Consider the following 23,026-nt stretch of genomic DNA (forward strand, 5'->3'; position numbering starts at 1 on the left):
CGCATCTCAAAACTAGTAGTACATGTGTCACTGGAATTCATTATGTCAGTGTCAGTTCTCCCACTTTGGTTTGAAGTGTTTCCCAACCCTCTTCTTTCAATTTTGGACTTCCAGATTCCTAATGCCCTTTCATAAGGAAAACTTCAGACATTATACCTAGATGTATACAACCACAAGCAGTTTTCTAAATTATTGTCTAGTTTGTTCCTTATCTTTGATTTTAAGAACCCCAAAGCATTGAAAACTCTCTCATCCTCCACTAAACCCAATATCATGTTTTGACATAAATCAGCAAGTTTGAGAAATTCTGATAATGAATCAACCAAAACTGGGCTCTGACCTATCTTTGTCCAAACCTTTGTTACTGATCTCTCTTCCAAGGGGTTCTCCGCTTTTATCGAATTTTCAAATTGATGTCTCATAGTAATTGCAAACCGGGTTGATTGCTCTTTAAGAATTTTTTCATTTAAAATTCCTTCTATAGTTTGTCCATTGGTTTCTACATATTTGCAAAAATAGTCTATCAATGTCATTACCCAATGACGATAATCAATTGGATTGTTGAGTTCCCAACATTGAGGAAAGACAATAGACATGGCTTCAAGTAACTCATCACGATTTTCTTCAGACTACCAATTACAGACTCAACAATGTTCCTAAAATCTTCCTTTGTGACACTTACTTCTTGCTTCTTAAAGTGCTTTCTTGGTTCCGTGATTGTGGAAAGGTAGTGCATTGGTATCTCAAATCCACGTACACTGGCACATAACTCCCCATTTGCATTAAACTGAAAAAAATTGTTAGGATTGTTCAAACCTGTCACTGTATGTCAGCTAGCATTTTTTTCATCTACAAATGTTTCTTGTGATTGATAGAGATTATCAAGGATCATGCATGTAATTTTATGTAGCTTAGTATATTCTGCAATATACATAGCTCTTTCTTGGGTTTTTTTCACAGGATGGTTCATTTCCTCTAGCATGGGGAGAAGACTTGCTAAAGTTTGGATTGTCTCTATATCACTTAACCTACGAAGCAGGTCGGGAGCTTTGTCTACTGTGTGGCGATGTTCATACATTACTCCAATCAAGAATTGATATTCTGAATAAACTCGATGCGTTGGACCATGCAAGGAAATCCATCTGGTATCAACATCCTTAAGAAGCTTGTTCCCATCGATTATTCCATCGGCAAAATTTTAAAATTCCAAAAATTGTTTGGGACTTCGACAAAAGTATGAGTGGAGCTCTCTGATTAAATATTCAACTTTGTTACTACAGGATAGTTGCTCACAATTTTAAAAGCTAGATTCATTCTATGGGCCATGCAGTGAATGGCAGTCATGTAGGATGAACGGGAAGTTTGTAGCTTTATGCAAAGACCGTTCTTATGACCTTGCATTACTGAAGCTCCATCTTCTCCTACGCATACCAACATTTTTGCAATTGTTAAGTCATCCATACCTCTATATTCAATTAAAAATTTCTTAACTAGTTGAAATAGAGTTTTCGCTTTCACACTCTCCTTCAATTTAGAAACACATAGTAGATGAAGTTGGCGGACATGATTCTTTATGGTATAAACATGCATACATACCCAAGACATATTATCTATTGTCGTAACTTCGTCCAAAGACAATACAATAAAGTTTGACTCTTAATTGTTTCCACTATATCTTTTTTTTCAACCTCAACAAGACAACTTGCCCATTCCCAACCACTGTTTACTGACCAATGACTATTAGGGAAGTTAGGAACGCCCAAAAAGTATAATAAAGTACTAATTTATGGGTAGTTTGTCATAGGACACCCTCTGGTTAAAATATGAAAAACAGCACTTAACTGAACAGTTTTTCCTAGTTGTGCTAATGTCACTGTCTTTCTAAAAATAGCTTTAAGAAAACCTCCAGATCCAGCGAGCTTTGTCTGTTTTTTCAAATGCACATCATATTCTAAGGCACACTTAACATGTTGACATGGCTCCTTTGTTTCCAATCTTATCATTGATTTTTCAATTCCATCTATGATTTGTTTTTAGTAAACTTTGCCGATATGTTTTTCAATGGTGTCAAGCTTCAATTGCAACCTCTCCTCCTTTTTATATTTCCAACTAAAAATCTTATATATGCATTCTATTGGAGGGTCACCTTTGTTTGAATTATTTATTGGTTCAATGAATGGATACTTTGACACGCAATCAATTTGAAAATGTCTCGCCATATCCCACTCCTGACACATTTTTTATTTGGATTTTTTTCCCCTTCCGTGCATCATCATCATCTACAACATTGTAATTTACTAGGTGATTATGGATCATCCAGTGGGATGGACTTATAATAGAATTCGCGAAATCAATCCTCCCACAACATTGAACGATTAATGGTATTGGCGAATATTGGAGAGAATTAAGACACTTCCGAAAATGTCAGGCGAATTGGGTCCTCAAACAAATTAAACTATTCATGGCTATTGGCGACTTATGCCAGTGCATTAAGGCACACTTCCGAAAATTCGGGCAAAAATATTAAATAGACCGTTGTGAAAACATACTCTATTGGCGAAATCTTTAAATCGTTACAAATAATTAATGAAAATGAAGGCGAATTGAAATGCATTTGACCGAAATTTTATAAAGTCAGGGTGATCCGGCCACCTCGATTATTCGCCATTTTTTAAATGTCTAATAGAAAATATTTGCCACTTGGCGATTATTCACCACTAATATTTCCGATGCCTACTTGTTTGACTATAGATGGGTATATTTGAGAAAGTTCTCTAGGTTGACTAGATTTTTCTCTATTTTCGATTAACAATATTCTCATTTGTAAATATCTATTAGTTAATAGTATTTTTTATGGTGTTTGAGGTTTGTATTATGGCTTCATTAGTTTTGGTAGTGTCCAAGGTTTATAATGTGGCTTCATTAGTTTTGTAGAAGTTTTAATTATTTAATTTATTGGTCCATGCATGTTATTACTCTTATGGTAACTTTGTGCACTATATAACAATATCCTTTGGGTTTATGTTTAATTTTTTTTGTACCTTGTGCAATATGTAACAATATCCTTTGGGTTTATCAATAGTCTATTGGAGAAATTTTTACAAACTCTTGAACTCTCCTAATAGTCATAGTGATTTAATTAGTGGTCAACAATGTCCCTTTACATTCGAACTCTTGTCACCTATGCTCACCAACATGACCATCTTTCATACTTTAAACATTGACTTCTAGGTCTTATTATAGTGCCTCTCATGTACGTATTATGTCGCTTATATTTTAGACTATATTCTTATACTGATATTTGTATATTTTGATTCAAGATGCTTCATATTATCATTTTTTTGTATTGGCGCTAAGATTTGCGTACACTTCACAAGATAGTTCTATTGTTGTTGTTGTTGTTGTTGTTGTTGTTGTTGTTGTTGTGATGGACTTTTCTTTTTATCAGTTCATTGATTATGCATATGTATGCTTAGACAATTGCTTTCATGATTATTATGTTGTACCCTATTCAAAGAATTATATTATGCTTGGGCTACAATATACATGTTACATGTTTGATTGATGTCAATATTAAGTGTGCAAGTATATGGTATTCCTCCACCTAATTTTCAAGTCTAAGTTGACCCTAACAGTGGTTATATGGGAGATGTCACATTCATTGTTATCTATTGCCCTATCCAGTCGTACTTTATTTGAGTGTGATTTCTTATTGTCTTTAGCCTATGTTGATTGAAATCAATTGTGTGGTAATTTTGAAAACCATGAGCATTGTGAACTCCCCTATGAATGCATCATTTAATGTTTTATTTAATATCATGTTTTTTGTCAAATAATGTATAGTAGCATGTTTATATATAATTCAATCACAAAATAAATGGTGAAATTCATAAAATGACATTAAATGTTTTAAATAATTTTGGGTCAACATGGGAATAAATAGAATTAAAATATAATGGGAAAATTTAAATATATAATATTAATTATAAATTTTAAAATGCTTAAAAGAGGAAAAGGCGTGTTATTTGAATTTTTTTTTTTTCTCGGATTAAATTAGTTGTTCTCAAAATCCTCTTCCAAGCTATTCTTGTTTTTGGGATTGGGATTGCATTTTTTGGAGGATTTGTATGAGATTCAAAGCATTGGGATAGAAATGGGTATGTATTCATGTATGGGATTGGAATTTCTCTTCCACAATGCGTGCGGAGTTTGTTATAATTATTTTAATTACAAAATTTGAGGTAAGTTCCTTAATTCTCTTCCATCGTTCATTGTTTTATTTTCAAATGATTTATATGTGATTAGAAGAGTATCAAGTACTCTAATTTCATTTTTCAAATTTGAAATTAGAGTAGGAATGTTGTTATTTAGATTATTTTCAAAATTTTCAAAATACACCTTCATAATCCCATTTTTTTGGGGGAAATGTCAAGAATTCAAAATTGATTGTGAAAAATTGTTGTTGTGTGTTTTAACCCAAAGGGTATTTTTGTTTTTCAAATTTGTTCATATTTTTGCTAAAAGAAACAATTGATGTTATTTCAATGATGGATGGATGAATTTTTAGGTTTTTTGTGTTGGAAAAATATTAGTGACATCAAATTTATGAAATAAATTATGATTTGTTTAAATGGGGGAATGAAGCTCTGGAATTTTGAAATAAAGCTATTAAAATTAATTTGTAAATTTTATTGCATAAGTATTTTTTTGTACTATTTTATATGCCACATTCATTAGAGAATGTGATGATTCTAGGACCTAGGTGTTAAGAGATTCATACAGGAGTGGCTTCCAATATTTCTCAAGGCATAAAAGGGTCACCAAGATATCTTGTTGGGAAGTCTGTAAACAAGTGAAAACTAATGAAACACATGAGTAACAAATTAACAAAGATAATTGATGACATGGCATACATGGTGTGCTCGTAAAGGCTTAAGATGAGTGTGGAAGACATTCTTGCTCAATAAGCACACTAGGTCTTGTACCCTTATCTCTTATGAGAGGAGCATTAGGCTCTTCTAAGTCAGTAGTTTAGGCTTTTGCAATGAAATCCCATATTTTCTCTCTAAGTTATTAATCCTTGTGTAATTTGAGTAGCACCTAAGATGTTGTATTTCATTTCCATGATGTCATTGGTATATCTTGCATACTTTGGACATCATGTATTCTCGATGTTTGGTGTATGTGTTCTGATTTCTCCATGTATCTTGTGTGAGAGTGCTTGGTCCTTCTGACCATCTCCTAGCATGGTGGGGTGAACCTATAGGTATCACACGATTTAGTGGCCTGGAAACCATACTTAGATACTAAAGAATCATGGATGAAGACTGATGATGAGGTCATCAAGACACAAGTTTACTTATTTTTCATTTGTATTTATTCAAATGTAAAATTTGGCTTGAAGTACATTTGAGTCCTAGAATTTTAATTGTAATATTGTTTGTTGGAGCTCTCCTATTGAGATGGATTTTAAATTATAATGCAAATGATAGTGATGGTGATCTCTCATTTATGTGACTCGATGTTGCAGTTGAGCACAGTTGTATAATGTTACAATTATATTCTTCAATGTTGACATAAAAAAATAAACTTAGTAATATTTTAATCATGCTTAAAATAAATATGATGCATCTTATAATAGTATTAGGTGGTGTTATAATTTTGTCTTGGAGTTGTCAAGTCCCTAGTTGTTCATCCCTTGGGAGTTGAGTCTTTTCATGTCATTTTGGGACCTCTTGTGAAACCATGTATAAAATGGGGAGTGGTGTATCCATCCCCCCTTGGATTTTATTGCTTAGGTTAGAGTAGAGGAGAATCGGAGAGGTCACAACACTCTTTTTTATCTTTACTTACACACATTTATAATGTCTAGTACTTGTTGACCATTTTTTGTCAACTTAGCTACAAGTCCAATCTAAATAAAATCAAAGTTTTGCATAACCTGCATGTTATGCGCACTGTATTTGCAGCATGCAGAGGAACCTTTTTTTTCGGGCTCCAAATTCTATTTTTGTGTTGACCGGGTTGGTCGGTCAACTCACTTAAGCTTACCGGCTCAAGGTCGGCGGGGTCGTTGGCAGACAGTTCCTCCTTTGGTTTCCACTGGCTAGCAGGGTTCGCTTATCTCATGGTAGCATCGGACAAGAACACTTCCTTTTTTGTTCCTTGTTCCGATGTTCCATTTTCATGCGACAAGGCGACAGGCGATGCTATCGGGGGATAAGAGATGGGCGGCTTGCAAGGTAAGAAGTCGGAGAAAGCAAAGGGCCTCCCCGCTATCCCGCGGCAGGTTAATGGAAATCACGAAGTCCATGTGGGGTAAGAGCAACAAAGAAGTGAGGATCTTTCCCGCCACCCCACAAGCATTTAAATGTGCCTAAGGGCGACTTGCGAGGCAACACAAGAGTAGGGCGGATAGTCTTCCCGCTATCCCGCACAGGCAGACAACCAAGTGGCAAAGGCTCGCAGGATAGAAAGGCAAGTGAAAAGTGATCTTTTCGGCCATCCCGCAAGGGATTCTGGGGAAGCATTTGGGCCCTACGGGGTAAGAACGTTGAAACCATATAGTCATCTCGCCACCTCGCAGCGATTTTCAAAGGTGCAATTTGACTGTGCGAGGTAACCAAAGCACAAGAGGAAGGTTTCCCGCTATCTCGCAGACCAAATGTGGAGTCTGAATGGACTGTGCGGGGTAAACAACAAGAAAGACATGTGCTCCTCACCATCCCGCGGTAAATTTTCAGGGTTCCAAGGAAGCTCGCGAGGAAACAATGGCGACGGATGTGGACCCGGCTCGCCACGTCAAACAATGACTCGGATGCCACGTTGAATCCTGTCAGTTTTGTGGGGCTAGTGGGCCTGGCTCTCAGATGAAAGGGCCTTTTCGGCCAACTTTCATGCAGCAGGGTAGTTTTCTTAATGTCTTGTGCAGTTATAGGCAGGAAGATCACAGTTTCAATCTAGTTGCAAACCCCTTTTCCCCTCTTTCAATATCCCTTTCCTCTTTCTTCCTTTTCCTTGTTGGATCAGTAGATTAGACTTTCATGTGTTGGGTTGGTCCAACACTTTGCATCATATTGAAAGGAAGTCAGCCTTCTCTGGAGATTAAACCTCACTTCTACAAGTCCCACACTTGGGAGGTTGTTTCCATGTTGCACAAGGTTGATGAGCATACGTGATCATCAAGCGGGTTCAACTTTGTGACAATAGTACTTATGGAGATCAAATCTCTAATTGCACTAAGCATCATTTTTTTTATGGTTCAATTGTGGTGTAGACCCTCCTAGGTGGTCTTTGAGAGCTTGGTATGTCTTGGAGGCCAATCCCTATTCGTTGATTGCTCACTAATTTAGACACCAATGCTCAGATTGGACTACAATGCCTAGGAAGGACTATAGCACCAAAATTAGACTCTAGCATGTAAACAGGACACCAATACCAAATAAGGACACCAGTGCACTTAACTATCAATTTCCCATTTGGGTGCTAGAGTCCCACATAGGTTCTAGTGTCCAATCTAAGCATTTTAGACCTTTGGTTGTCTATGATTCTCCCACACAATGGACACTAAGTGTTTTTAAGCCTCATGGCAAAATTAGTGAATACAATCTATTCCCCATGGCCTTGTGAGTCTAGATAATTTTAAGATCTCATCCATATGTGTCATTGTAGAGAACTCATGTCATCATTTACATTGGGATGTGTGTCTTTGCTAAAGAATATGTCCTATCATTGAGCCTAGCCTCGACGAGAGTGTTCTCCTAGCCTTGTGAAGCTCAGAACCCTTTGTTGGTGTCCAGTATGGTGTCATCAACATTCCTCCAAGTTTAATGTGTGTTTATGTGTTCAAGCCTTTTGCTTGTGTGATGTCACCATGTGATGATGGTGTCAAGGTAGTTGTATTGCAAAGATTTACACTAGATTTTTCCAAGTGTGCATTATTTTTTCAAAAAAAATGTGTGTTGTCTTATCTAATGTCCTATAGGCTCCTTGGTGAGGCCTTACATGTAGCATTAGAAAATTGTATTCACTTGATGGGAGCTTTGGCTTATGTCCTTATTCTTATATAATGTTTGTTTTGTGTGTGGTTATTTTTTATTAAAAAAGCAACGATAACTAGGGCATCGACCCTTAACATAGTCAAAGACTATCAAAAAGAAAAAACTAACCAAGGGAGCAAGCCCCCCAACAAGGTCAAACAAGCAAATAGGGAAGCTTGTCAGACCAAAAAACAAACCAGACCCAACTCAAGGAGGGGAAGAGACACCCAAGCCTTGAGAGGAAGAGGTTTGGACAAGGGGGGAGGACCTCCCCTTCTGCCTGTGACGAACCACAGTCTAGGCAATAAATTCATTAGGACCAAGAGAGAGATCAAGTGGAAGTGATTTTGCAGGATTGTGATCAGAAGTAACTGCAAAGTGTCGTTGTAGAACCGCAACAGGATGTTGTGAAACAACGACAGATTGTTGCAGGGGAACAACAGCAAGAGAAGAGACAGTAGAGGTATCAACATCATGAGCAAATGCAGAAATAGGTTGTCAAGCCAGAGCAGCACCAAAAGAAGGCTCAACAGAAGTAGAACAAGGTTGTTGAACAGCAGTGAGAGAATCAATAGAAAGTTCAGCAACAGTGAGAGACTCTTCATCACGGGAGGAAACATCATCCTCATGAGAGGAACAAGTAGAATCCAACGCATTGACAGTAAAATGGTCGTTTTTTATTAGGGAAATAACACGTTTTGAAGGGACCCGAAACCCTTTACAACCAAAAAAAGATAAGAACTGGAATCCTCAGCCATAAAGTCGTCTGAATAAAAGGAACAAGAAAGCACCAAACAACCATGGGTAAAAAGGACACCCATAACCAAAAACAACAAAGCTGCAAAAAGAACAACTTGCAGCCAACCAAAAACCATCCCCTACCCAAGAACCATCAAGGTTTACATTTAGAATTGATCTTATGGGATCGGAGAGTCATATCGAAAGAAGGCTTAAAGGGCTTAGCTTTTTTGCCTTTAACAAAAATCCATCCCTCTTCCACTTGTGTTGCCTTAACATGCCAATCCAGCGCACCAAAATCTTGAGAGTGAGAGCCAACAACCATTGTCTCAACCTCACCAAAACAGTCAAAGGATAGTCAAATGGTCGTTAATTATTAAAGGACTTAGCTTTTTTGCCTTTAACAGAAATACATCCCTCTTCCACTTGTGTTGGCTTAAAGGACAGTCAAATGGTCGTTAATTATGATACATAAATAAAATTAAGAGGTTTTGTGTGTGGTTGTTAATTATGATACATGTATTATATTATCTGGCCCTTAGCCTCAACCTATAGGATTTTCTAGTGTCATCAACACCCTCTAAAGTATTACAGTAGTAGAAGCAAAGGCAAAGGCCTCCATGGCCAATTAAATTGGTTGAGATTCAGTTGGTCATCCTTTCAGAGATCATAGTTGATAGTGTGCTAGAAAGCCTCAGTTAAACATCCAACTTAGAGTGGTCAACACAGATATAGCTATGGGATTTATTACTAGTTGAGTACACTAGTACTAGGATAGGAATTAGGTAGGGGAGCATGTTTCTCGTGTGGCCAATGGATCATTTTATATTTTTTTGTCCTCAAAGATCAATTGTAGGGAGTGGTTTGAGAGTGTCAATCTCAGAGCGTATAATATGTGATATTGGTAGATCCCAAACTATTTGCATCAATGGATAACCACCAAGCTAGGCATCACGACACCATTGCCAAGATCGATGGTGTGTTTGACAAAGTTCATGTTTCCATTCTATTTTATCCTAGTGCTTCATACTCCTTTATTTCCCCATTCCTTTAGTGAAGTTGGCTTGTGACAACAAGGTAAAGTGATAGTTGGAAAGTTGAGTTAGCTATTGATGCTAGGGTAGTGATGGACTCCCTTGTGTATGGTTGTGTGTTGTATTTAGGCACCTTCACCACCAATGTAGATCTATGTGTCCTACATTTGGGGTTCTGCAAGATCATATTGGGCATGAATTGGTTGGAGGCTCATCAAGTGTGTACCAATTGTTGGTGTAAGTTGATCAATCGTGTACAATCTTGGCAAGCGAGTAGAGCTATTTGGGGTTCAGAGATCCATATTCCTTTGCATGATTTCAACTAAGAAATTAAAACAAAACATACAAAGGGTTATCAAATGTTTAACATTTTAGTGAGTGATCTTAATGAGGGTGAGAAATCAAAATGTATCTTTTGATGATCACCCTCTTCTTAGAGAATTTGCAAATGTGATCATGGGTAAGATTTTGGGTATGCTCCCTGATTGGGATAAAGCCTTTTGCATAGAGATTGTCCTTGGAGCAAATCCCATATCTTCGACATCTTATTATATAACCGCATAGCAGCTTAATAAGCTTCAATAGTAGTTGGAGGGTTTATTGGAGAAAGGACACATTCATCCTAATGATTCCCCATAGGGAGAACCTATCATCTTCATGGAGGAGGATGGGCCTCTTCATTTGCATTGATTACCCGCAATTGAATAAGGTGGCAGTGAATAATCGATAGCCCTTGCCAAGGATTGACAATTTGTTTGACCAAATGAGGGGAGTCAATGTGTTCTCCAAGATTGACCTTAAAAATGTGATGTTTAATTTTATGTTTAAGAAAATATTTTATCTCTATCCCTAAGATACTTGGCATATTTAGACATGTTGATAAGTTCATTTTTGCTTATACAAGGATGAAATGGATTATGTTTGTGGAAATGTTGTGTTTGCATGAAATTTTATATTGATGATGAATGTCACTTCCCTTCTACATAAATGTACTTGTCATATGAATAACCATTGCAAGAATTCACACTTCACCAAAGCAAATAGAAACTACTACAACTCAAGTTAATCCACCAACTCTAAACCAAGCATTGGTCTCACCTAAAATTCCTCCTAAAATAAAGGACTCAGCAGCTAAACATCCATGTGGCACCTTAGCTCAAGCCGGATTACATGACACCTTAACTAGGCCCAACTCCCAGTTGGCCAACCAATAATTGTTACATAAGGGGTTCTCATTTTGATTGAGGAAGCGTCACTTTCATCAGCACATGGAACGGTCAGTTCCCCTCATCCAACTAGATCGTGATTGTACCCTGTGGATTACTCCAGTTTGTTGATGTAACTGATTAGTTCACTACCAGTCTCTCTCCCTAAATTATGTTTTCACTCTTTAATGTGGATGTCGAAAACAGAAAAAGACTCGAGGAGAGTCCTGACATCTGAAAATTTTCCATAATGTTATTTCTTAAAGTCAGTTTTCCCATACATTCCTTCACAGAATTAAACGAAATACTGTTGTAGCCATAAAATCTCAGCCAACCGCACCTTTTTTCTTCTTAGGCATCAAGTATCTTCCATTAACTATGTTCTGGAACCATTAAACTTCAAAATAATTCATACAAACATCAAAACATATTTGTCTAGATCGGTGAACATGGGCTGATGGATAAATAAAATGGATTTTGTATTAACAGCAAAAGAATTGATCAAAGTTGGAGGGATCCTTGTACTTCTATGTTTATCCCAACTTCAGTTCCTTAAATAGAGGAAATTTTATGAAATCATCAGTCAACATTGTTTTATATGTTCCGAAGGGAGAATCATCAAGGACTGCACCCTCTGGTGTAAGCACACAATCAAGACATTACCAGTAGACAAGTGCAAGTTCCACAAATTGTATGGATTGTTGATGAGACATTTTCTTGGGTAAATGCTAATTTAAATTTATACAAAAGAAAGGTTAGCTTTTACAAAGGACATGACCTTTGGGTAGGTTCGAGGGTGAGGAAGTAAAGCCTAACGACAAAAAGGGTAGTTATACCCAAAATACAAGTGAGAAGACAAGTAATACTATAAAAAATATTAACTACATATAAAAAATTGATTGTCAATGAGTCCGATCATTTCAATAGAAAAACTACAGCAAAAAAAAATATTATTGCAAAATTTATTAAATATAAGGCTTAAACAATTATCTTCAAAGGCAAAAACAATGACGCTTATAAAAGAGAACTCCCATTAAGAACAGCCCATAGGAATTTGACTATAATCATCTAGATTACATACATAAAAAATTACATTTCATACATGCAAGATCCATATGATATGATGCAAGGACCTGCAATCAGAAGTAATATGTTGGACCTTAAACAGGCTACTTTGCCTCAACAGACAACAATAACCAATTGCATAAAAGAAAGTAATTAGTTACTTTTTCATTAACTCCAGAGAGCCTGTAGACCACACAATGGTTGAAAATTGATGGTGCAATTGCTTTCAGTGACACATAATTCTCATCATCACAGAATATCGAACTAAGATATCGTTGAGTGTATGGAGGAACACTCTTGCTAAATTCAAAAGAATCCAGTCATAATTGTGAACCTTTCAAGTAACATGAAATGTGAAAAGACCTGCAACCGCAAATTAATTAAGGGTCACTTCTACGTTACATGAAATAATTTTTCAAACCAAGCTAAATACATCTATATAACATTCAAAAGAATCCAGTCATGATTGTGAACCTTTCAAGTAGAGCGGGAGAGAGAGAGAGAGAGAGAGAGAGAGAGAGAGAGAGAGAGAGAGAGAGAGAGAGAGAGAGTTCAACAACATTAGAAGCATACATAACCTACATAGTTATGAGTAGACTTATTCCCAAGAATACAATTTTCTTCAAAGTTATTAGTTCGCAATCTTAGGAAAATCAAATTAACTATGACAATGGAACATGGATCAAATCAATATATAAACCTAATATTACAAGGTAAACAAATATAGTAGTCGACCAAATATATGGTATTCTACAAAACAAAACATACCTCTGAACACCCCAAACTTCTTAACAATGATTATGCTAGATTTCTGGTAGAATTACTTTACTGGAAACATAACAACGATTGTATTAAGTGAAATTGATTATCAATAACATTGAGTTCACTGTTGTGATTTGTATTGCTTATATAATTTTGGAGTTTCAATAGATTTGAGCCCTGATTTTCCTTGTCCTAAGACAGGCCAAACCTGGTATGAAACTCCCTAATCCTAAAAAGCAGTCCACTCTGGTATTAAGACTCACTATCCTAAGACAGGTCCCAGTTCTAGCATTACACTACTTATTCTGAGATGAGACCCAGCTATGGTATTGAACTCCTTGTCCCAAGGTGAGGTCTCTGGAATTGAGATTTCTTGAGTGAAGATTGGATTCATTTCTGGTATTTAAATCCCTATCCTAAGATGGGCCTCCAGCTCTGTCCCCGTGATAGGATCAATGGCTGGTATTGAACTCTTGGTCTGCAAACAAGACCAGTTCTGTTATTGAATCTTCTCCTTTGAGATGAAAAAAATATCTGTTTAGAACCTTTCAGTTTGCTTTTGAACTGATTAGTTGTCGGTTGAGCTAGTTAGGAAATGTATTAAGTCCCAAATTAATCATGCCTTCATAGCAATGAACATCAAGGGACACCCAGCTTCAAATGTTGCTTGGTGACGGTCTTCACCTGCACTACACCTTTTGTTTCCTTCTTTACAAGATTCTGAAGATTAAGATTAAGATTAAGATGGAGTCAGCAGAGAATGTGGAGAAGATGCAGAGTGCCAGAACATCGCAAACTCTCTGCAACCAACAGAAATGTCAGAGGTGCAATCTGAATCTGCAAATGTTCCCTTTTATTCAGTTTTATAATTAAGCTTGTCATTTTTTCCTCTCATAAATCATTTTCTCTCTGCACTTTGTGAGGATCTGCATCATTTGTTAAGTCAACTTGGTCTGCAAAGGTGGCACCCTTTTTTCCAGTAGGTATAGCCACCATGCTTTAATTCTTCTCCAGATTCTTTCTCCTTCCAGATCTACTATATGAGAGCAGGCAGGGCTTACTAATCTTTCTATTTTAGAATCATCGATTGAACTGGGCCATCCTACTACCTGTAGAGGAAAAGGTTATCTAATCTTCCTGGTCCTTCCTCCAGTTCAGTTAGGTCTCAGAAGTGATCAGCAAAACGAGCTGGAGGACACAGAAAATTGGTTCAATTGGATTGACTTTCATGAGGTAAAGACGTAGTTGGTGCTCCCCCTCACTACACAAGGCATGGTTCACTTGATTCAAGTGCCCTGAGTCTGGTCAGTTGCCTGACTCGGTAGCAAGTTACTAAATCAATTTGTTTTTTGATGAATGTCTGTCTGCCCTGCTATCAACAAGTTAAAAAACCCTATTAAAATCTGCAATATTGTAGCCATGGGGACATCCACACGCTGCACTAACGTCCTGCAAAAATGCAGTCCAAAGGTTGTCGTCGGAGCGTTACACCTGCTATTTTCAGCAATGTAATGCCTCCTCCTATGTCAACCAACATCGGGATTCCTTCCTAGGTCCTTCATCTTGCCAATTTCGCTTCAGTTTGTCTCTCTAGCCTCTCTGATTGATCTTTGGCAACTCTTGAAGCTCTTTCTCATGCTTTCGTAGGCATATCAATAGTTTCCCCGCATTATTTTCATATCCGTTCATCACACCATCACCATTATCGCAGCTTCATGTGTTCCAAGGGTCTTGTGCTCATCTTCACTCTAGCAGACTTCTACTTTCCTGGTGTTGAAGAGGAGTTTCTTCTCTCTTCCTTATTGCATTCTCCATCATCTCCAAAAGCATATTGTTTATCTTTTCATATATCTTTTATCATTTTATCTATCAATCTAACTTGGCTGTTCGTGGAGGTGGAAACACCGAAATGGGGGTCTGACTGTGGCAGATCTCTTAAACACAGCCCTAAAATTTTGGTCTCCGTTCTATTTTGTGTCCAACTTAGTTGGAGAAGGTTCGTGCTTGCTAGAAGCTTCAATCTCTGGGCTTTTGTGAGCTTTCTTTTTTAACTTCTCCTTTTATCTTTATTTATTTAGGTTACAGTTGCTTTGCACTTTCCATAATATTTAAAACATAAAAGTCTGAAGTCTTGTAACTTTTGCAATTTTTGGTGCGGTATCTGTACTCTGTCCATACAGGACACCAGCACACCGAGTTGTCATCCACAACCCGCACGTGCATCCTCGAGAAAGAGCTTGCAGGGGGATCACCAGAAGATCTCTGTGACTTGTGCTTTTGGGTCCTATAATCAGAATATTTTCATCTACTGACACTTGACAGCTTTTACGCTTTGTGCTTGTCATGAGTGGAAAGGAAAATTAGTGAGTCCCCGAGAGGTTGTCATTCGCCTTTCAAAGTGGTTCACTTTTCCCCCTCTACATTTTGGTGAACCTAACATGAAACTTGTGTCTTATGTGCATGTGATTGGTTCATTTTAAACTTTGAAAACTTTTCTTAAACAAAACATTTCAATGTTTGTGTCGGATTCCTCTGTTGCACACTTTTGGAGTCATCGAAGTGTTGTAAGGCTTGTCTATTAGCTTTATGACCCAGACTACCTCCAGGTTTGTTGTGAGGCGAACTTCTAGACCAAGTATCCCTCTGGATCGTTACAGCCCTAGTAGACCTGGCCTGAGGCTCTCCGGTAATGCAGATCCAAATGATCCTTTTGCTTCTTGTTTGTTGCATAAGACTATCATTACAGGAGGCTCTTTTGCATCTATCTTACAACCTAACTCGGAACAATACTCTAACAAACACTCCTCTGAGGTCTCCTCCTACTATCGATCATGAGTCTACTCTTACAATTACGTTTGACTGGATTCAATCTTTAGAGTAGAACCTGAGGAACTTTGAAGGGTTCCTAAACCGAGAGAATGTCCTCCCCCAGGCTAGTTCTATGATTAATAAACTGAGAGAGGTGCTTATCTCAGATAGCAAGGTCCTGTAGGTGTTAAGGGCTCTATCTATTATCATGAGATCCCATGTTCCGCTTGCTCGGGCTAGCACCCAAGATGATCATTCCGATACCACTAGCACACAGATTGGTGTCACTATTCCTTGGAGTGTCACTCCACATGCTGGATGTTGGACCTATTATTGATTCGTTATCAGGTGGCACTATCCCGAGTATAAATGTTTCTCAAAATCACTTGGGGTACATCAACATGTTTGCTAGCTCCACTTTTGCTACATCCACTGCTTAAGCCACTTTTGCTAGAGTTGGTGTGAGTGTTGGTGCTGGTGCTAGGAGTGGTTCGGGTGCCTGTGCATTTGCTCCTCCGCCTGACAATCCTATCCTAAACACCATTTTGCAAAATATGGGGCAATTGCAGCAACAGCTTACCACCCTTGCATCTGCCACTAATCAATCTTCACTTCCCACATATTATCGCTGCAGTCCACTTAACCTGAGCATCTTGAACACCAAGGGGTTGAGGCATTGAAATTCGATCGGTTCAACGAAGGAGATCCAAATGTTCATATTGATTCTTTTATGACTCTGTGTAGTGAATATCATAGCTTGGATTTTAATCTCTTAAAGCTATTCTCTCAATCTCTTAAGGGGACTGCCCTAGAGTGGTACAATTCCTTCCTTGATCATTTTATCAAAATATTTGATCAGCTCATGGATGCATTTCTCACGAGGTTTTAAGCAAACATCGGTAGCATGGTCAACATAGCTGACCTTCTTCACTGTAAGCAAAGGCCAAATGAGAGGGTTACTGATTTTATCTCTCACTGTCAGTCTATCTCTACCAAGATCACCTTTGCCCTGTAATGTTGGGTTAAAAAATAAGTTTGGATGTCTCATGGTGGTTATGTTGCTTCTTAGTTAAAACCCACTGTGCAGGTTAGAAAATCTCTGAAAACCAAAACAAGAAGTGGTCTTGCATACAAGGGTTTTGTACAGTCTTATGTTCCCAAGTATTCCCAACCCATCCTATTAGTGTCTAGTGGAATTCTTCATCCATTTCCAATTGAGTCTTCAAATGTGACAGTGAAGTCCAACCCCCTAGGTTGTCCACAGATTGACCCAATTTATGTTTTCATTGTAGCTATCACAAAAACAAATATATTCATTATTTTCACCTCAACCTGTGTTCATTTTGTAGCCAACATACACATACTTCTTCCCATTCTTTCAAAAAGAATGTGTTGATACTTATGTTAGATGTCACCAATTTCTTGTTTGTGCCTACTGTTGGGGATGCTACTATAACTTGGTGGTGGAAGGGATTTGATCTGTGATGCCCTAGCACATCATTTTAAGAGTTGCCTATTCATATCAGGTTTTGGAGACCATTTTGGAGGAGTTATTCAAAGGAATCAGAACCAGATTTGGACAACCAACAGTAATATTCCTGCATGTTCTTGAGCATCATTGATGGTAACATCAGCAAGGACAAGTGGGATGTCATTGTGAAACCCAGCGCTGATTTTCTGAGGGTTTTGGCAAGGGCAACCAGGGTTTTGAAGACATTTTCTGAGGTTCTTGGGCATTACCTTGTATATTGCTGGTTACATTCATCTCAGAGGGAAAAAAAAAAGAAAAAGAAAAATAATGGAAGCTGTTTTTGAATTTTCTGTGCAGTTTTAGTGTGTTTTCTGTAACTTTTCCATATTCAGAAATTTCTATAAATTCACAGAAAAATATTTTGAGTATGGATTTCAGTTTGTTGAAGGTTTATCTATTTGTAAATAAGATTTCAGAATTTTATATTGCCTATTTTTGGAGATATTGTTATTTTTGCATTATCCCTATTTGGGGATATTACAATGGTATCAGAGCTGCAAGTCTTGGCAACCTGTTTGGGTTGGTTGTATGTGTGGAAAGAGGGGTCATAATATTGGAAAAAAGGAGGGAGTAATGGATAGCAGTGATCAACCACCAACATCCAGTGAAGCAGAGGTGAAACAAATGTTTGCAGAAATGCTAAAACAGTTACAAAACACCAATCTTTATTTGAGTCAATTGGCTCATAACACAGTGAATGGAAAAGATATGGTACATGAGGGAGAGGAAAGTATCAAAGCCACAGAAAACAACAGCCTACTAGCAAACCTTCAGGTTCACAATCCAGAACTTTCATGCCTACCTTTCTAAGAGAGGATGAGCCTATACAGGAGGAACCATGGAAAACAATAAAGATGCTGATATTTTAGCTAAATATCAAGCTTTAGGGACAGATTTTCAGTCAGCGATCTCTTTTAGATTATTTGGAGGTCACCAAACACACAAAACCAAAGCCAAATCAGTGAAATCAAAGCAAGCTGAATTATGCGTTACATAAAAGGTTGGACCATCTATCTTTGCCAAGCTTTCATGGATCATCCAAGGCTACAGCTAGAACTTGGATTTAAAAATTGGATACTTAACTTGCCCTAAATTAAATGAAGGCGGTCAAGGCCATAAAGTTTGCTACCCTTCACCCTGAAGGAGCAGCACATGAGTGGTGGTATCACAGTTTAGTGACACAGGGTCATAGTGCAATAATTTCTTATGATCAGTTTTGCACTACATTGATAGAGTGTTTTGACCACAACGGTCCAAAGGCACACTCCAAAAAGATGGCTCATTTGAGATAGGTTGGGACACTAGATGCATATATTTCAGAATTTCAACAGTTGTCAGTAGATGTGACCAAGAGGAGGTTGACTTCTTGGTTCATACAGGGTTTGTCAGAACCTCTCAAAGGTTGGGTTAGAACTTTTGATCCACCATCTTTGCAGGACGCTACAGAGCATGCAAGGAGCATAGAGCTTTCCACACCACAAGCCAGATTTCTTAGCAAGTTTTCACAAAGGTCCTTATCGCAGAGTTTGCCACAAAGGAAGGACAAGAAACCAGAGTTTACTAGGCCAGCTAGCGAGTTTTCTAGCCCAGTTGGTGGTGCACCTCATGATTCAAGGGATGAGTTGAGACAGAAGAGACTTTGCTTCAACTGTTGTGAGCCTTGGACACTTGGACATAATGTAGAAGTGGGGGCAACACCCACTAGATTGAGGTCTTTCAGGATCCTAGTGATGATGAGTCAAATGAAAAACAGGTTATCAACAAGCACCATGAGCAGATGGATGCAGCAACAGGTAAGAATGAGCATCAAGATGATTTGGCAAAGTGGATAGTACAATTGCTACCATCACAAGCACTCCTCATTATAACAACTTCAAAGTAAGAGGTATTATGCAGGATAGCCAGTCATTTTGATTGATGGTGGGGCTACTCACAACTTCATTGATTCATCCTATGTGAAGAAGTGTGGCTTCCAAATTGAGGAACATGATGGCTTCCAAGTGCGGACAGCGAGTGGCATGATGTTGCGTTGTGTTGGTTGTGTTCCACAGTTGAGTATGACTTTGGGAGATTACACCCTTACTAATGACTTTTATGTGGTTGACATTGATAAGACCAATGTTGTGTTGGGTGTTTAATCGCTGCACACTACAAGTTCATATGTCACAGACTTTAAGACTATGCAGTTGAATTTCACAGGAGGTGGTCGAAAGGTGGTGTTGGTGTCTGTTTTATCATCTACCAAACATTAGAATAAGATACCCAAAGGTATTCTATCCTCTCCTGAAAAATCACTACTGATTCCAAGGTCTATATGTTCGAACAAGCGACTTTAGTGAAATAGCTTCTTGGGTAGTGTATGCTGAAAATCTCAAGGGGGACTTACGTTAACAAATGTCTTTAAATTGTTGGACTTAGATGGATTTAGCAATTTTAGGCTCTTTCTTTTTTGGGGGATTTTCCGGGATTTAGACTTCCAAAAAAGAAAAAAAGGGATAGGGTTTAGGAAAGCTAATCTAATCCTACGAACTCCAGAGACGGTATCAATTGGGTGCTCTCAGGAAACCAAAATTTGCTTCACCACACTAGGGACAACTACACAAAGCCGGTGCAATCTTCAATGGGTTGTGCTTATGATCGAGATGTTGGGATGCACAGAGGATGGGCTCAGACTAACTTTGCACAGTGAAATGGAAATCATCCATTCACCAAAAGTATGAGCGGAGATACACCATCAATTAACACTTATCAAATCCTTCATTCAATTCTAACAACAATGAAAGCAATTCTAAATTAACTTTAACTAAGTGTTGAGGAAATTGAAACCATGCAAATCATTCAAACAATAAGGATTACAAAGCCTTAAGAGAAAGCACAGATGCAATATATTATTCGGAAATGACCTTACGCAACAATATGTCAAAAACCTCACACTCTCCAAATGAGAGGAGGTAGCCTTATATAGTTTTTCAAAAATAAATGAATGGCCGAGATCAAACAGTGATCAAGGGCCCAAATTGAAAGCTACAAACCCTAATTAGGGTTTCCCAAAACTAACTACCCTCGACCAATGAAAAAATTACATTTGGGACACTTGTCCTTGCTAAAAATGAACCATCAATGAAAATAGAAGGTTGTTGCATTGTGAAGTGTGCCCTTCTAGAAGCTTCAGGATAAGTCAGGTTCATTGAACCTGGACATGCTGACTTGGAGCAATCTGATTGGTCGAAAGATGGCGAGGCGCCACCGCAGCGTAAGCCACTCCTAATCTTGTCGAGGCGGTGCAGGAGCAGGTACGGGAGGTGGATTAACTTCTTGTTGTTCCCTCTGATTTTGTGCGTCAATACGCGCAGCAATCTCTAACTCCTCGTCAAGGATAAAACACATGTGATACCAATCAAGAGTGTTTCTTTTCACTTCCCATGCCAAGCTGTACAATTCTGTGATAACGTGTTCTTGTTCGTCGCTGAAATCCAAGTCTAGCTGAAGTACTGGATGAGGTTCTCTGCCTGGTTCAGAAGGAATGATTGGCAGGCCCATGAAGAAAATTGTTGAACTTCTTAGAATAATTTCTTGTTGACGACTCTATGCTTGCTTCTTTGTGGCTTCAATTTATGTTGCACGAGAGAAAGGTGTAATGACCCCTTCTCAAACCTGATCCTTTCTGCAACCGTTGGTCTCTTTCTAGGAAGCTCGGAGGCCAGTCGGAGGGTAAAATTAGGGTTTCCTATTTTTGAGGAGGTCTTTTTGGATGGGTTCATCGTCGGCTTTTTCTGATGGTTCAGAGGGCTTCGCAACGATGTCTTCATCTCAGTTTTTGGAGCAGTTTTCAGAATTTACTATTTTTAGTAAGTTCTATTTTTGGCAGGGCTCGCGTGGCATCGGGCAATCTCTACATCCTGTTCAGTTAACTCCAGGAGCATGGTCAGGTTCTAGCTTCAGATTTTGGAGTTGTGTGGTCAAGTAACTTTATTTTAATTAAATAATCATTATAATTATAAAGTTGCTTATCCCCCCTTGGCCTAGTCCAACAACTTAAAAACATCACTTAAAAGGGGGACTTTATGGGTGGCGCCCTCATGGAAGATTTATTTAATATTTTATCCTTGGCCAAAGTCAAAACATGGCGAAAACTTACCAAGGTGATATTTTTATATTATTTCATTTGACTTTTTGGCTAGGTGTGATGGCGCCATGTTGAGGAGGGGATTAGGGTTTGCCTTGGAAATCGAATTAGGGTTTTGAGGAGGCAAGTGAAGCTATTTATTGGAGTCTTGGGAGGATTGAAGGGATCTTTTGGCAGAATTTGTATTTGGGCAGCCGTCTGGCTCTGGACATGCTTCAAGGAATGGAAGCCTTCTAGCATAGGCATCTCTTCTTGCTTGAAAAATAGCAACTAGGGTGATTATATTCTCTATGTAATTGCATTTAGCCGTAGTTTATCATCAGAGTTTCCATTGTAATCATTTAGGCTTATAGTTCATTCAGTTTTCTGCATCTAGAATTCCCGCGACTAATTTCATGTTTTGTTCACAACCAGAAAATACAAAAAAATTGCATTGTGGGTATTAGTTCTTTGCATTTGCCTCACCTAGGCGTTGCATTTCCAAGGGTTTCAGCAAGTTTGGTTCATGCATTTATTTTTAATGACAAATCGTATTTTGCAGCCAGCCGTACCATTTTAAATGCATTGGAAATCGTGCCATTTTTCATTGTGAGGGTTTTGCAGTGTTGTTTGAGTCTTTCGCAGGTTTCCACGTCACCAAGGCATTTTGCAATTAGTCTCCGGAGGAAAGAAGATTGTACGAGGACGAAATGAGCTGTTGGCAGTGATCCATGGGTTCGCGGCTGAATGTGCAGATTTATGTTGAATCAGAAACTCTCTTCTAAAAGGGGAGTTGTGAAAGAATTTCTTTGATTGTACTCTGACCAGTAGTACTGGCAGTCTTGAACTGTGATCTTGATTGTAATTGTCAAGCTAACCAAACTTATCTTATCTACCTCCATCCTATGGTAGCTCCTCTCCCTGTTGGGATTGAAAGCACATCCTGGACGTCGAGTGTCTTTTCAGTTTCTGCAATCAATTAAATTCAAGCATTTAAGTTTCACTCCGTCATATGGTAGCCCCTATCCGTCTGGAGTGGGTAGCACATACTTGGCGTTGAGTTCCTTCCAGTTCTAGATTTCAGGGACCCTCTGACCAATGCTCGCCATCCCGGCGCCATACTGGTTAGAGTTCTTTGCATAAGCAACTAAGACCCTCTGACCAATGCTCGCCATCTCGGCGCCATACTGGTTAGAGTTCTTTTCATAAGCAACTAAGATCCTCTGACCAATGCTCATCCACACGGTGCCATTCTGGTTAGAGTTGCTTCAGCAAATCAAATACTTTTTTCTCAGAACTAATTGATCACTCATATAGTTGTTGTAATTAAGTTGATCAAAAATTTCAAAAAAATTGGCTAGGGATATTCCAAAAGGTTAAAAAGTTGTGGGTAATTTCTTGCAAATATGAAATGATAAGATCAAGTTGCTCAGACATTCGAGGTGATCATGCCCTCCTTCTTGATACCCTGGCATTTGGAGAAGAATTTCTCCATGCCTTCATCATAATTGAGGAAATTGGAAGAAACATTTCTCATACTTAGCCAAATTTTGGCTATCTCCACGCTCAGATGAACTTTGCTTGTGCACTTGTCCTCAATCTTCCGTTTGGCTTGAAACTCCAATTGCGATCTCTGTGATGATCCCGCTTCTATTTCCTCCTGCGACCTGTAAAACCAAAGGAAAATAAGTTAGAAATCTATCTTGGATTAAAGAAAATCGAGGCTGCGAACGGCTAAC

At 38.3% G+C, this 23,026-nt stretch overlaps 1 protein-coding gene across 3 annotated transcripts in view; it reads right to left on the reverse strand.

The window, feature by feature from the left end:
• Nucleotides 1-12,049: 12,049 nt before the first annotated feature.
• Nucleotides 12,050-23,026, reverse strand: part of LOC131041391 (uncharacterized) — a 64,125-nt gene continuing 53,148 nt past the window's right edge. For all 3 annotated transcript variants that reach the window (XM_057974447.2, XM_057974446.2, XM_059213856.1), the window contains one exon: nt 12,050-12,444. In XM_057974447.2, the coding sequence (XP_057830430.2) occupies nt 12,419-12,444 (26 nt within the window). In that variant the 3' untranslated portion in view covers nt 12,050-12,418. The remainder of the gene's footprint in view (nt 12,445-23,026) is intronic.

The sequence above is a fragment of the Cryptomeria japonica genome, chromosome 11 (assembly GCF_030272615.1).
Source record: "Cryptomeria japonica chromosome 11, Sugi_1.0, whole genome shotgun sequence".
In the NCBI taxonomy this organism is placed as follows: domain Eukaryota; kingdom Viridiplantae; phylum Streptophyta; class Pinopsida; order Cupressales; family Cupressaceae; genus Cryptomeria; species Cryptomeria japonica.